General features: G+C 38.8%; 1 protein-coding gene across 1 annotated transcript; it reads left to right on the plus strand.

Moving 5' to 3' along the window:
- The first annotated feature begins 1,206 nt into the window (after positions 1-1,206).
- LOC115920904 lies at positions 1,207-16,072 on the plus strand. Its single transcript, XM_030977656.1, has 11 exons — positions 1,207-2,045; positions 5,283-5,530; positions 6,179-6,345; positions 7,365-7,440; positions 9,257-9,297; positions 10,486-10,576; positions 11,386-11,744; positions 12,377-12,393; positions 12,916-13,124; positions 14,391-14,501; positions 15,839-16,072. The coding sequence occupies exons 2-11, from the start codon at positions 5,305-5,307 to the stop codon at positions 15,898-15,900; spliced, it is 1,359 nt and encodes a 452-aa protein (XP_030833516.1). The 5' UTR covers positions 1,207-2,045; positions 5,283-5,304; the 3' UTR covers positions 15,901-16,072.
- The last annotated feature ends 267 nt before the right edge of the window (positions 16,073-16,339 follow it).

Below are 16,339 nucleotides of genomic sequence, written 5' to 3' on the forward strand. Positions count from 1 at the left end.
TGGTTTTGACGGCGGGTGTGCCGCTGAAGCCTCCATACCCCTACAAAAAACATCCAAAAGCAAATGACTTCTGTGACAATATCATGCCAGTTATTCATCAGTCAGTTAGATGAACGAAAGACATTTATATGTCCTTTCCCATCAACTGACCACCTTGACAACTGAGCGTTGTATGTTTTTTTTATACAATCAGGGGTGGATCCGGGGGCCCAGGCCCCCACCCCTGCCCCCCAATAGGTTGTTTTTAATTGAGATTGTAAGTGCTCATTACCCCCCCCCCCCCCCCCCCCCCCCCCGCGTATTCACCGGCTGATTCAGCGCTAAATATTTCCCCACGAATTGGGCCCCGGCCCGCCCTCGCCGCCGGCTGGATCCGCTAACCTTCATTAATTTAGTCATGATTATGCTGTATAATTATGTCAGTCCTTTACTTATTAATCAATTTGTCTGAGAAAGAATTTGTTAATTTTCGACTCGGAGATTTATCAATGTGTGTTAGTGTGTGTGTTATTATCGTTATTATTATTAGTGTAAATAATAGTACATGTAGTAAAGTGGTAGTGGCAGGGGCGGCGATCTTGGGATCGGGGGGACACGCCTCCCCCCTCAATTTTGTATAGAGGGGATCTCCCAGACTCCCCCCCCCCCCGAAAAATTTGAGAAGTGCAAAAAAAAATGTATAGCAACATTAATACTGACTAAAGACTGCAACACACCTTTAGGCTCTGGAGCGCTCAAGAGTGCAGCGTTTAGACTAAAACAAATGCAAAAAAAAAAAAAAAAAAAAAAAAAAACTTCTTGCTCGGTTGCTACGCTACCTCGCAAAATATCCTTCAAAATGTTCGAGTAAATATTGTAGAAAATCTGTATTCCGAGGGTTTCACCGTGATACCAACGGAATACCGTTTTTCCCTCGCATTTCGCACCGGCCCCCCTGTCATGAAAAGTAATCGCTGCCCCTGGGTAGTGGAAGTAGTAGTAGTAGAAGTAGTAGAAGTAGTATAGTAGTAGAAGTAGTAGTAGTAGTAGTAGTGTAGTAGTAGTAGTAGTAGTAGTAGTAGTAGTAGTCGTAGTAGTAGTATAGGTAGTAGTGGTGGTGGTGGTATAGTAGTAGTAGTAGTAGCTGCTTTAGTTATAATAAATTCCTTTTTTTAAAATGAATTCTACCCAAGGTCTATCTTTCCCAATATCTTATTCTGCTTACAACAGGTTTACCAGTCAGTCAAATCGTAGGAGGTACCGGTCGATAAATATCGCAAAGGCAACTCTTCAGTGCATCTTAACTCCTTTTGAAGTCTTCTGGGCCTTGACAATTGGTGGGACTGGTTTGTAACTTGGCCTGTTTTTAAAAATCGATTCTGCAGACAATAACGTATTGTTGACATAGATAGTATTGTCGTTTTGTGTGTGCATTTCTTCCTCTCGACCTCATAGTTGTTGCCTTTCTCAAAAGCGCACTTTATTTTTTCTTCAAAAGTAACTGTTCTTTAGAGCGAGGGAACACAATAAGTGACGGCATGCATAGCCGGCTTAAAACGTAATTTGAAATACTATAGTGGTTAGGCCTATATTATTATGGTTTCGTGATTATGTCATTGAAAGTAATACAGATAAAAGCAAGAGCTTGTTGTTGACTGGAGGGATTCGTTTCCGAAAATTGACTGAGACTTGAGTAAGGCTAATTCATGCTCGTGAAGGTTTCCTGTGAAACCAGTGGTGATATGATGCTGTGAAACCTGAAGGACAAGGGGGCATAACAATCCCCGGAACGGATCGAGGCTTACCCTAACTTTAAAACACTCATATTGGAGCACCGGCCTGCAGCCCCCATGGGTTCGATTCATTTATAACAATTTGGAAGATCGGCGAACCAGCTCCGAAGCAGAAATGAATTCAACCCGGACATACAGTATATCCTTCTGAATTTGGACTACAATTATAGGCATATATATTTAGAAGCTGCGTGAGATTTTTTGATAACATGAACAGACGTTTTTAAAAATCTTCGATTAGTGTGCAATTGGATCAATAACTCAGATATCAAGGTAAGAGAGCAAACTATTAATTAGGAATGTAAAGCTGATTAATAAACCAGTAGTTATATCGACATTCACAAAGCAGTTACAAATTGACTGACATTCTACTGTAGAATGATATATATAGGATTCGTGTCATATACTACCATTATAAGGGCTAATACACAGGGGGGGGGGCAGATTGCTTCAAGAAAATATTATTTAAAAAAAAAAATTGTTTAATGAAATTGTGTCCGATGAATATATATCGAACTAAGTATGATAATCTTACACTAGGCCTATATCCTTTACCGCATTCTCATCATGTTCATCTATATTATCTCCCCCCCCCCCCCTTTCTGTGGGGATGTGGATGGGGTACGGCTTTCAAATAATTTCACTGTATGTTAATCCATACATATTTTGAATGTATAATATTAAAAGCATATGCCTGTCTGTTTTATTGATTCTTGAAGTTTGCATTGTTATAGCAGGTCTACTAAATATAAAATTTTCAAATGAGTAGAACTGATAAAATCTACATGTGTATATACATATCTTCTTTCAATTCGGAATCTGTATTCATGCAGAGGGTTGCCCATAATGATAACAGTTCAAAATCCAGATTATATTTACTGATTACAAAATTATACAGGCACATCGTAATCCTGAACCGATGAAACAGCTCCAAAATGTGGACATTGTTATACTTTGTTGTTGGTGGAGATAAATGTATCAAAGATATGACGCCTACAAGTGGACATTAATCAATATCTAATACACTCAGTAAAAAGAGAACACACGTGATCTTGATGTTGGTAGAGTATTGATTTTCCTTTATTTTGATATACATGTATTTTTGGGACGGTTTATATGTAAATTTTTAACAATAAACACCGTTTCTTATTTTGGTGATTGTATATAATATAGATATATAATTATATATGATATGTAAATGCTGCTAATAGTTTTCTACCACACATAATATGCTATAAACGAGCTCTGAAGATTAGAATGTATAGTCATCATATTATGTCTTAATTTCTCATGTTATAGCGACAGTTATATGTTTAAATTGTATGATGACATAGTGATCTGTGCAGTTACAAATACCATGCTTTAAAAAAAAACATAGAGAACACGTTCATAATCATATATTGGCATATACCTAATGAGATAGACACTCAATTTCATATTCTGCGCCATTATTCTTTACACTGAGGAAATGGTGCCGCATTTGATATGCTAGTATTTGCTAATGCTATGTATATATATATGGTTCTGATGTTTTTGTCTGTTTTTTTTCTCACTCCCGATCATGATCAATCTTTTTGATATCCCGGTCGCCGACTTGTCCTTTTGTGTTTTTTTGATTTATCGCTCCCACTACCCATTCATCCGGCTTTATTGTTCAATAACATTATGATCAGGCGTCATAGACGACAGACCCACGGAGGGGTTACATCTTTAAAAATGCATGCTTTGTGTCATTGTCATGGCAACAAGGAAATGAGCAAGGGCTTTAAAAGCACGTGCATTTTCCCTGTATGCCAATATTTAAGCTTTAGTAATATTCTAGACTTTACTATAATGGCTTCTTATGACATTTAGGTATCGGTCGCTATGAAAAATGCACTACCATAATTATTTCAATTAACCCTTTCCATGACATGGAAGGCATTTTCCGCCATGAGTTCAAATGACCTATTATATTACATTTTTTGGATGAAAACCTCCCAAAAAGAAAAAAAGAAACAAAGGGTCTTAATTTGTTTTGTCGTGAAGAAGAAATAAGCAATGTGAATAAATGGCATTGCAATGTTGAAGAATTGAAGGTATTAAAAGCGAACGTTAGCAATCAAACAAATATTGAACTAAACAAATTCCCAACTTTGTCTCTTGAATGTTCGTTAAGGATAATCATTGGCAATATACTGATTTACTAACATATTCAAATTTGATGCACAAAGGTTCTTCTTAACCCCCTCCCCCTCCCCCCTCCCCTCCCCCCCCCCCCGTCCCACGACCATCCCCCATCTCCCCCGCCACCTAAACCCAATACAATTATATCTCATGTACATTCTTGTAGTGCGTTACTATGTTTATCCTAGGTGATGCTATGTATAAAGACGGGTCTTTGTAAACATAGGCACAAAGGGGGAAGGACGCAAACACCATACTTTGCGAGCTGGTGAAGCATTCGTTGACATAAGTCTGGATCTTACTCTATTAACAGTAATCCACCGGAACGAGTCTTATAATAGGTTTTTAAATGCCTACAATGACAATCGTGCCGTTGCAACTTTAGCGCCTTATAGAAAACGCACCCCTATCCCCAATGCACCCTCATCACCAAATGAATTATTCTCTCTCTCTCTCTCTCTCTCTCTCTCTCTCTCTCTCTCTCTCTCTCTAAGTGCCATATCGTTTGACTTTGGCGATCATGCTGTTCCACAACCGTCGGCTCCTAGCCTTCTGTATTATCACTCCAAGTTCTTTCACTCCTCTCTCTTCCAACAATTTCTGCAGACTGTCCATCCAAAATATCCTCCTTCTTCCCCTACTCCTTCTTCCCACAATTTTCCCCGTCAAAGCAAGATTCTCTAGGCCTTCTTTACGTGTAATGTGATCCATGAACTTCAACTGCCTAATCAGCATCTCACGTATCATTTTCTTATGCACTCTACACTCTATTATTCTACAGAAGTTTAATGGAACGTATTCTGAGGGGATTCTCATTTTTCTTCTCAACTTTTTATTTTTATTGTTCTCCTTTTCACCTTAATCATCTTCTTATTTTCGATACCAGGGATGAATTACAAAATGTCCATTCTCCCCCTTTTGATCGGGTATTGATTGGCTGATGTTGCATTTTTAAATCAATATTTTATTACGTATTGAACGGTGTTACTTGCTCAGTAATTGATTCTCACCCTTTAGTTTATTTCTTTAACATCATCCGTCGCATCAGGAGATAGATATAGCTTTTTTCTTAAGGTAAAGTTAAGTAAAAACTTAAGTAAAAAGAAAAGTTACCCTAAAATATGGGACTCCTACCCGTTGAATGAAAGAATTATCAAATTATCACAGCATTCAAGAAATGTTTTCAAAACGCATCTTTTCTAACTTCTTTGTGCTGTATTTAATTGTTTAACTAGTCAGTGTTCCACATTCCATACAGTATCTATTGTTTCTATGTTAATGAATTCCCTTTGCATCTCTCTATAGAAAACACTTTGTAAATTCAACCATTTTCACATTCGACAGTTACACATTGAAGCTTTGCGAAATGGCGGATCGCCTGCGTGAGGCGGCCACCCAAAGCATCAGACGGGGCAACGACGGGGTGCTACGGGCTGCACAGGGGCTGGTAGACTCAGCATGGTCGTTATATAGAGAGCTACAGGCCGCTCTGCCCGAGTTTGCCACATCCCTGGAAACTAGTCTGCAGATTCTTGGCCAGAGTATCAGTGATGGGCAGAGGAACCTTGCTGAAGGGATCGGTTTATCACAAGGTTAAGCAAATTCAAATTCAAATTCATGATTGGTTTTATTTCTAAATGATTGAAAATCATTATAAACAAATGCAAGATAATTATACTTCGTGTAACTGCAAACAACAAAATAATGGATCAAAAAGCAAATCATGAATAGGTGCAGCTCTCTTAGACTACATTTGTGCAAAGGCTTACATGAGAGAAAATAATTATGGAATAATACATAAATATTGTCTGTCAAGATCCAGAAAAGGTATCATAATCTATAGTATCGTCCTTGTACATAATGTTATGACCTTAACAATGCCAACCGACGACCTTACATAGCATTGATGCATTCATGCCACATGGGGGCGCCCAGGTCTAATTTCGAGGGGAGGAGTGCAGGGGCGGGGTAAAGGGTGCCTCTCATAATACCTTTAAAAAAAGTGTATTTCAATTGAGACAGACTATTTTCTTAAATATATTTTCATTCGAATATTTCTTTTCCAAATCAGAGCTGTATAATCATAATCGTCTTCAAAAGTACATTGTTTTTTATCCACATTTTGGATTTGCTATCTTGTTAATGCGTCGATGAATTATGCCAATCAGTTACATTCAACGATATTATTTTTGAAAAATATTTCTTTTCTTTATTCACTGCTTCCCTTTCGGATTGCTCAGCCTCGCAGGAAATGTTGGAACAACTCTCACCCATCTTATGTGACGTCGGCAGGCATATCTTCACCATGGCAACGAGTGATTCCAGTCTGGACAGCTTTTTACTTCCGGATAACACCGTATCCATCCGGGTGAAAACAAGGTTGAACGAACTTAATCAAGTCGCCAAGGTAATAAATCCATGAGGAGTTTTGAGCTTTCTATTCTAGAAGTGTTGTGGCGTAGTGAATAAGTCGTCGGACTGTGAATCACAGGGTCCGCGGTTCGAGTCCCGCCGCGGCACTAATGTCTTTTGGCAAGACATTAATCTACACTTGCCACTCTCCACACAGGTGTTAAAGGGGTACCGGTAGGAAGGAATTCGTTAAAATGCTGTGAGAGTCGAAATCGGCAGCCTAGCATAGCCGGGATAATGTTGGAGCGCCTTGAGGACCTTGCAAGGTCGATACATGCGCTATATATATCATAAGAATCCAATATTATTATTATTTTTCCGAGAGCAAATAAACAAGCAAATAACAATAAAAACGACAAACAAACAAAAAGAATACGAAGACATACATAAAGCAAAGTAAAGAAATGGACGAACACTAACAAAAATTGAAGAAACAAAAGACAAGCAAAGAAACAGAAACAAAAATGCAATCACAATGTTACTTTCCCGAGTGATAGAAATCAAAATCTTTCTCGTCTATGACGATCGGTGTGCAACATATTTCATTCATAATTTCTACAACAAAGAAAATATATTTCCTACTTAATGGGGAATAATTTCAAATAGAGATGTACAATTATGTAGAAAGAAAAAAGACATCCCTTCATAATATTGCAAGTCTTCTGCCGCTAACTAAACTTTCCTTTGACAGTCTTGTCCAATATTAATCTTTTATAGGCTATATTTTTCTATTTTTTAAATACATTTCACTGACAAAGCATTTCTGCATTTTCTATTACAAAACGTATTAATGTAATATCATACCGAATATGAATGATCACATTTAGACATTACACAAATGAAGAAATCGATTTAAAAAAAAAATTTTGGTTGAGAATTGGGACAGCCAAATTGTCGGAATATTGCTCGAAGACACATGTGAATCAGTGAGTAAAAACTCATTATAATGAGTGGAATGGAAGATAATACCCATAATAATTATGTTATTTGTTCGTTTGTTTCTTTGTTTTTCAGGGATTATCAGCTGAACTATCAACAAACGACAGACGAAGAACAAACACAAGATTATCACACGTACAAACAGAGGAAGGTAGCACGTACTGTATGATCATATTATAGTTTTCTATGATTTAGTATGTTGGTTTTATTTGTCATTCACTAACATTTTTTTTTGGTAGGGGCGGGAGGATATTTTCTTGTTCCTTGTACGAAAACTGGATTATGGTAAATGTTGTTGTTGTTGTTGTTGGTAATAGTTTAATGGCGTTCTTTCAGTATTGAATATATACGCCACTTCGGTTTAATAATAAAATCAGTTATCCATAAAGAAAATTGAAAATAAAGATTTTTAATGATATAATTAAATAATCAGTATCGCAATTCATTAGGAGTATATGGATGGTAAATGATAAATGAAATGTGGCAAAATATCATCATATATGTGAAAAGGTAATGATAAAGTAGCGTCAGTTGCAATAACAATGAAAATTATAGCGATAATGCTAAATAATATTGATAATAATGTATTATAATAACAATGATATGTAAAAGTAATATCAGTAGATGGTCATCATGATAACAATTATAATAATTCTACTACTACTACTACTCATACTAATAATAATATTAATAATATTAATAATAGTAATAATAATAATAATATTGTTGATAATAATACTAATAATACTAATAATAGTAATAACAATAATCATACTAGTTTGAGGGCCGAGGAACGCTTCATCGTCTTCAATAGTGTTTCTCCTGAGGGCCCGTCAATTATTATTACCCTATTGCCAGGTACCAACTTAAACCTGGGTATAGAGAATGACAGGTGTGGAAAAATGTCTCGACAACGGACGTTGCCGACGTTACTGGACAAAACGAAACAGTCGCGTTTTTTCTTGTCCGTGTAAATAAATGAGAACTGCGCGCGACAAAGTCTATGCGTCTGAGAGAGACTGACATGTGAAGCGTTTTGCCTAATGCGGTGGTCACATCCCGCCGTACTTGCAAGTGCGTGCTGTCTACGTGCACAAACGTGGGCAAAATTTGGGTATCCGTACGTGACGAGTACCGCCACCGTACGGATTTGGGAGCACGCAGACGCACCGTAGCACTTTTAGTGCACGAGGAACTTTCGCTACGTTCGGGCTGCGTTCGGGCTACCGATTCACCCCAGTGCGTGTGACGTGCGTGCCCGGTACTGCCAACGAGCGCACAACGCACTGACTCCGTGCGTCTTTTAAAGGCGCACGTGATAAGTGCGTGGTCCGTGCTTACTCGCCACTTCCCCAGTTCAGCTATCCAATGAGCACGCATAACTCACGTGGACCGTACCGAGTAAGCACTTACAACGCACGTTGTTCGCACTGATTTATGCAGTATATAGTCTCTTCGGTGGAATGGGCGGCATCTTGAGGCGGCAACAGCTGGGACTTCTGGAGAACATCGGAATGTCGTCCTATATATACACCGAGTTCATCGCACGTGCACGCACTTACAACATGCGAGTGAGTAAGGACACCGTACGTGAGCAGCACTTGTAAGTACGGCCTCCGTACGATAACGTGGCAACCGCACGGAGACTGTACGTTGTAAGCACGTACAACGCACTTACCACGTGCGCAACGTACGATGCACGCAACCGTTCACGGCCAGGCGTGGCGTGCGGGCCACGTACTTACACAGTGCGTGTGACGCGCGTTGCCGGTACTCCCTCCCTGCCTTTGCCACTCCCTCCCTACGTTTTCAGAAAAACGTGGCGGCCGTGGCCTCCCCAAAAACCGTACGGACTAAAAACACGCACGATGGGATGTGACCAACGCTTAATAGTTAACCGCCGCGGTTGTGCCGCGGTTATGCCGCAGCATATCTAAACAAGCCTTTATTATTTATTTTCCTCACAGTGAAGAACTTCTGGGAAATGATTTTCGATGACAAAGAAGAGGTAAGTTTTAACATTTATTTTTTGTTTTCAATGAATTAAAAAATTCTTTAAAGACCATCAATACTACTGGGCCAGAAGGGATTAGACCACACAGCGAGGTCACTGACAGGTGGCTATCTCATTAACTCAGCTCTTAATTAACATAAGAAAAAGAGGATCATGGGGGACCAACAGGCACCGATTGGGGAAGTTTTCTATATAGAGGGAGCAAGTAGCTACAAGTAGGACAGTGGGGGCTTTAATCTATCATCAATCTATTTGTGAAGGGCAAAAGAAAAAGACCGTTGTGTCAACCAAAGAAATACTTTAGGTATATTTTTGAGATTCATGCAAGCAGTCAAAATTGTCATAAGGATTAATAACAATTTTGCCAAGTAATATTTGCCCCCATGGGTCATTCCTCCCTGTTACAAGCACTTTGGATTGATGTCATGTTATATATTCCAGAATAATTTGACTTTCATATATATCATAATTCTAAACACCTTTAGTTATTACTAATTTGGAATGACGTCAGAAAACGACGTCATAGACCTTCATCCCTGGAATAGAACGGTTTAAAGTGTCCCTGGTAGACGCCCAAATTTCTGGAAATAATGTACCCATGCAGTGGAAGGCAAACTGATGCACGGTTGCCCATACAGTTGGAGTATTTTTTCTTTCCTCTTCTCATCTGTGGATTGATTGTGACGATATGCTTTATTATTGATAGATTAAGTTAATACCGACTTTAGAACTTTAATTTTTAAAGGTACAGACCGGTAGTGGTAACATTGCGGTTCAAGGGTTTTGGGTGCAAAATATCCGTTCACTATTGTTTAGATGGCAATACTTCAACCTAAATTCGCGAAAAAGCAGAAATATATACCCAAATATTCAAAGTTAAAGTGCATTCGCGATATCTATCCAGGCCGGATTGATGTGATAATTTACCAAATATATCAATTAGTAGGCGGTTTCCCCGCAAAATTTGTATCATCACGTATTAGTCAAAACATATTCTTTCACATGATTGGTAATAAAAGCTTTCAATTCATTTTTTGAGGGGGGGGGGGGCGTTTCCAAAACTTTTCGATACCTTTAAGGATAAATCATATATTCTCAATCAATTCATGAAGGGGTCAAGAAAAGTTGTTCCAACTTTATGAGCAATCGTGAATATCATTATGTTCGAAATTGTTGTCACAGGTTGAATTGCGGGAATTCTACGACACGATATGCGCAGTCATCGGGAGAGAACCGCGATGCCCCCTGGACAGACTTGCATCGTTCTTCACCTGTAAGTATCACGAAATTCATATATTAAACTTGTGTAATATGTTGTACATTTAATATTCCTTCGATATTTTACAACATTTATCACATTACGTAGCTCGCTAATCTGTATAAATACTACGTTGATTTTTGTTAAAAGCTATTTTAGTTATGGGTAGTTTTTCCGGTTCCCTGCCTTGCATAGACCATTAATCAGGTTTAGTTCTGGTTTTTTTCTTATTATGATCTCATTTTCTGTGTTTGTCTTTGTCATATAATATATATGTTCCTTTATTGCTGAAGTATCAATCAAAATGACATACCAACAAAATACTTTGGTTCAGCGATAGCGACAAACATGCGCGCTTTTAGAATAACAACGGAGGGCGGTGGATGGTGGGCTGGAAGAATTTTTGTTCGGGGGAATGAGCCCCCCCCCCCCCCCCTCCCCTCTATAACGAAAATATGATGAAAAAGATGCCCTAGCGAACACTTGCCCCCTCCCCCTCCCAATGTTTTGTTTATTTGTTGTTGTTGTTGTTGTTGTTGTTTTCTTACAAAGATTTTGAGACCTTGACCCAAACCCACTCTCCGTAGAGGAATAATGGATCTTTTCAAATGACTAAATAACTTATGATTTAGTTATCATTTCTAATGCCAAAATGCATGTATTTTATCATTCTTCGGATTTTGGATCCTGCATTTTATTTGTATGCGCTAGTCCTTCCATCAGTTCTCTGAAGCTTTTATTCAATATGTCGCAATTTTTAAATATATACTATAATTACAAAGTCATGTTCATTGTGGTTTTCGTTTATGTTCTTTTCGTTTAAGGTGACTATATCGACCCCCTAAATTTCGATCGGTTTGTCAAAATCGTCGACGCGAACAACGTGCAAACAGCCCACAACAAACTACTTACAGGCACTGCCACCAATGTATCCCAGTTCCTTAAAAGCCAGATTAGGATTGGTCATTTACGAGACGCAATACCCCAGGGGGACTCAAACGAACCAATCAGGGCGCTCGACTCCAGGACACAGTCGAGCAATGGTTCCTTGACATCGTCCCGCCTCGCGCTGTCGCCACGGAGTGAGAATGGTGACGAAAGCATGACATCAGGGCTAAGCAACCAACCAAATGTTTCCGGCTCAGCGTGGTTGAAAATCAAGGTGGAAAGTTGGTTTCGAGAAGTAAGCAGACATTTTTCTTTTTGACTTGTATGTGATTTCATAATAATCAATCAGTGGCAGTTTTAGGATTGGTGTGTGTGTGTGTGTGTGTGTGTGTGTGTGTGTGTGTGGAGAGGGGGGGGGGGGGTCAAGTGAGGTTCATGTGAAAAATAAATGCAAGAACCCTCTGAAACCCCCTCCCCCTAAAAATAATAGACATAAAAAGAAACAACATACACCTAACATGTTTCCATTTGTTACTATGTTAAGGTTTGGATGTGTGGTTGTATAAGTGTGTGTGTGTGTGTGTGTGCGGGTCTTTGCCTTACATAAACAAAACAAATGTGAGATTTTTATAGGAGATTGAATATCAATTCACTCGACATAAACTAAAAATAATAGACATAAAAAGAAACAACATACACCTAACATGTTTCCATTTGTTGCTATGTTAAGGTTTGGATATGTAGTTGTATACGTGTGTGTGTGCGCGAGTCTTTGCCTCACAAAAAAGGAGACTTTTTATAGCAGATTGAATATCACTTCACTCGACATAAACTACACAAAACTTGATAAAGATGGTATTTGTGTTTTTTTTTTCTCTCTCTCTCTCTCTCTATCTCTCTCTCTTCCTCTCTCTCTCTCTCTTCCAGGTGGACCGTCTCTACAGGTGAGAAAACTCCCACTATTTCTTCTCTTTTTTTTGAGGGGGGGGGGGGGTATTTGGTGGGGGTGTTTAGAGCTACTCAGGTAATATTTTATGTAATGAAATAAAGAAACAAACGTTTAAATCATTTTTTAACAACTACTGTCGAAAAATCAACCTAATACAATAGCATTGTGCGTCACGCATTGAAATGTGCAAACATGACAATGACCTATTACGCAATCCGAATATGATTTGATTGTAAGATACTATAGAGTAAAGAAATTGCCCCGGAGCTGATTTTTTTTTTGATAATAGGTGTAGTCGTATTTATTGTTCATTTCCATTGTATCGTATTAAATGGGATTAACATAGGCCTGAATGTGAATGTGAGCACATTTTTTTTTTTCTTTGGGGGGGGGGGGGGGGGTCCTCGAAAATTTAAAAATTTGCACCCCCCCCCCCCCCCGAAAAGGTGGATCCGCCACTGGCGCTATATACAAACGTACATATTATTATTGAAACTGCATTGTTGTTTTGATCAAGGTTCTTCCACGGGGACATCCCCAAAGACGACACGGAGGCCCTCCTTAGAGGGCGCCTTCCAGGTACATTCTTGCTTCGATACAGCTGTACCAACCCCAGTCGTCTCTGTGTATCGTTCGTCCACTCAATACCGATCAGTGATAACTATAGCTGGAAGGAGCAGGTCCACCGACGTGACGTCATTCTTCACCATGAGCTCCTGTGCACAAGTAAGAACGCTTTAAATCCCGTCTGTACTAGTTTGGCTAGGAGCTGATGGGTGGTCACTGACAGGTGGCTCTCTCATCATCTCAGCTCTCAATTCACATAAGAAAAAGAGGATCATGGGGGACCAATGGTCACCGATTAGGTATTGTCTCTATACAGAGGGAGCAAGTAGCTATACAAGTAGTACAGTGGAGCTTTAACTCTTCGGTTGCTTTAATCTTCACTTCTCTACACGGTCGCTCGTATGACAGACGTACATTTTTGCATAAGATAATATGCACAGTGTAATTGAAGGACAGAATGCTTTGCGCAACAAAGCGGTTTTTCAAAATAACCCATCTCTGGTCCTGATTAGCTCCGTGACTTTCTTTTAATACCTTTGGCCCTTTGCATAAAACTTAACATGGATTGGACCTTTGCCATTATTTGTAACTACCATGGCAACATCACTCAACAGCCAATCAAAGCAAAGTTTGCATGGAAGTTACAATTATTGGCAAAGTTACCATCCATGTTAAGTTTTATGAAACGGGCCCGGTTTCAATTAATCTTATACATTGGAGACTGTTGGATGATCTACCCCATGATAAATACAATGCAGCACATGGATATCATTTGTGTGGCAAAAAGGAATTGAGCTAATGTTGTACGCTATAGTTATTCATCTGTTTTAATTCATGTCTTCTTTAAAAGCAGGATAGTCCTGTTCAGAGCCTAGCAAACCTAATTTACAAAGGAGCCTTGTGGATGTCTACATTATTCACCAGGGCGTCGTTTCACGTAACCGTTTTAAGTACAAGTTCACCGACATCCCATTGAAGCCCATGTTAAAATATATTTAGCACGTGCGTTTCAATCGTTCTCGGCTAACTTGTTCATATGACAGTTTCGTGAAACGCTTCCCAAACGTTTCACAAAGATTCTAAGTCGAACTTAACTCTAAGTTGGACTTAAAGATTATAGAGAGCCATTTGTAGCCTGAAAATAAAGTATATTGCAAAGCAAAAAATCAAGTATTTTAGACTTTTTATAAATTCCACATCAAGAACATGAAATCTCCTTGATAATAGAAACTATGAATGATTTGAATCAACAAATGTTGATGCCTTTTAAAAAAACTTTTACACAATATTTTCATAGATGCTAACGGCTTTCCATAATTATTAAGTCTAATTTAGAGATAAGTTCTACTTAGGATCTTTGTGAAACACCCCCATGATGTGATATTACTCGTACCAAAATAATGTCCGATATTGTTTCATTATCAGATGTGAAGGAAATCAACAGTCCAAGACAAGGAGGCGATATAAGGAGACGATTCAGTTGCGACGATCTCAGTCCACGAAGAGAAAAGAAAGCGGTACCTAATAGGCAAAGAGGTAATGATTACCATATTTGCTAAGTCTAGCGCGCTGTAACATCAACATTTATGAACAATGTGTCCTTAAAATTTACTGTAACTCCTTAGAATTGGTCATATATTCTTCAATCAATCACCAATTAACATGAATTGTAACTTATGTGGTGCGTGGTGTAACACCACAAAATAAAACGAAATTACATGATTTACAATAGGAAATTTTATTTGAAAGTAAAGTTAGTGTGGAAGTGAATTTTGTAAAATCAAAGATTTATGTATTTTGTTCAAGGGTGAACAAAGCAAAACAAATGAAAAACAAAGAAAATGAGTATTAGATTTACGTCACCTCCTCTTTTGTGTAAAAACTCGCCTTTTGACATTAAATAGAATGACACAATGTACATATTATATCATAATACGCGATTATGACGGTCAAGTGTGAAGCAATTTGAACAGGTGCGGTACACAATTTACTTTATAAACCAAAAAAGTACCTCAGTGTACTTAATACTTCTGAATTGTCATCTTTTGAAAGGTTAAGTAAATGATCGATTGGATACCAATGAGTGTTATGTGTGTTTAATGGTGAAAGGCTTACTTAACCTTTCTGTTTTCAATTAAGCAGAATCTGTTGTGGGTACTTATCTTGTTTGCCCGTGTAGAGCCCATTCATTCAAGTATTGACCCTGAAGGTTATATCATTATCGCAGAAGGCGTCCTTAAACGTTGGAAAGTTTGTATTATAGTCTCTCTCCCATCTCCCTCTCGCTCTCTCTCTCTCTCTCTCTCTATCTCCTCTTTCTCTCTCTCTCTCTCTCTTTCTCTCTATTTCTCTTTCTCTCTTCATCTGTCACTGTATGTGTCTCTTTCTCACACCACACACACACACACACACACACACACACACACACAATTCATTTTTTTTCTCATGTGATTTTATTCTGTTTCTGTATCTCACACGCACATTAATACACAATCATACGTATTCACAAATACACACTATCTCTGTATCCTACTTCATTTATCGCTCTATCTCTATCTTCAACACGCACAATACGTGAACGCGCACATACCCACATTCTACCGACAAACACATACACGTGCGCTCTCTCTTTCTCTCTTCCTCTCTCTCTCTCTCTCTCTTTCTCTGTCTGTCTCTCTCTGTTTCTCTGTCCCACAAACAACTTCTCTCTCGTCCTGTGCTGCTTATATGGCAATACATCTCGGAGCTCCCCTTTCCCAGTAGTGTGACGATTATTACAGGCACCCTGGTTTGAGAATGCTATTTTGACATACATGTATACATTATAATGTCTTTTCGATCGCTTCTTCTTTCTTTTTTCCCTCCATTCGCAGCGTTTAGTGCCCTTCATCACTTGTTGAAATCGGGTGCCTTGCTTGAGGAGAATCTGAAATAGTCCGGGAAGTTTCTTCAACATTTGCAGAGATCGGGCCAAATATTCGTGAACTCGATGAATGAACATCATTTTGAACGAACGCTTTAGGCGCCATAAATGCTCTGCATAGAGGCCCGAATTCACAAAGGAGGTTGTCGACAAACCTTGGTTTTAGTACGTCATATGACGCGTTTTGACGTATTCTTACAAACCAGGTTTGTAAAAACGCGTAAAAACGCGTCATATGACGTACGAAAACCAAGGTTTGTCGACAAACCTCCTTTGTGAATTCGGGCCAGAGAGTTTGATTCAGACCTAATCACCATGCGCAATTCGAAGAGTAAATTGTGCATTTTCAAATCACGCCAAATCAAATCAAGCCAAATCCGAGCTTTTTAGTAGAGTGACCTGCTACAATGGCAGGGAAGAGTGGGGTTATACAAAAGGGCGAGAAAAGAGA

This window comes from Strongylocentrotus purpuratus, unplaced genomic scaffold (assembly GCF_000002235.5).
Source record: "Strongylocentrotus purpuratus isolate Spur 01 unplaced genomic scaffold, Spur_5.0 spur5_scaffold_1, whole genome shotgun sequence".
Taxonomy (NCBI): domain Eukaryota; kingdom Metazoa; phylum Echinodermata; class Echinoidea; order Camarodonta; family Strongylocentrotidae; genus Strongylocentrotus; species Strongylocentrotus purpuratus.

Excerpts from the sequence above, each read along its gene's own strand:
- LOC115920904 (XM_030977656.1), top strand. The coding sequence starts at position 5,305 with ATGGCGGATCGCCTGCGTGAGGCGGCCACCCAAAGCATCAGACGGGGC. Across the intron at positions 7,441-9,256 it reads ACACGTACAAACAGAGGAAG|TGAAGAACTTCTGGGAAATG; the intron begins GTAGCACGTACT and ends TTTTCCTCACAG. Across the intron at positions 13,125-14,390 it reads CCATGAGCTCCTGTGCACAA|ATGTGAAGGAAATCAACAGT; the intron begins GTAAGAACGCTT and ends TTTCATTATCAG.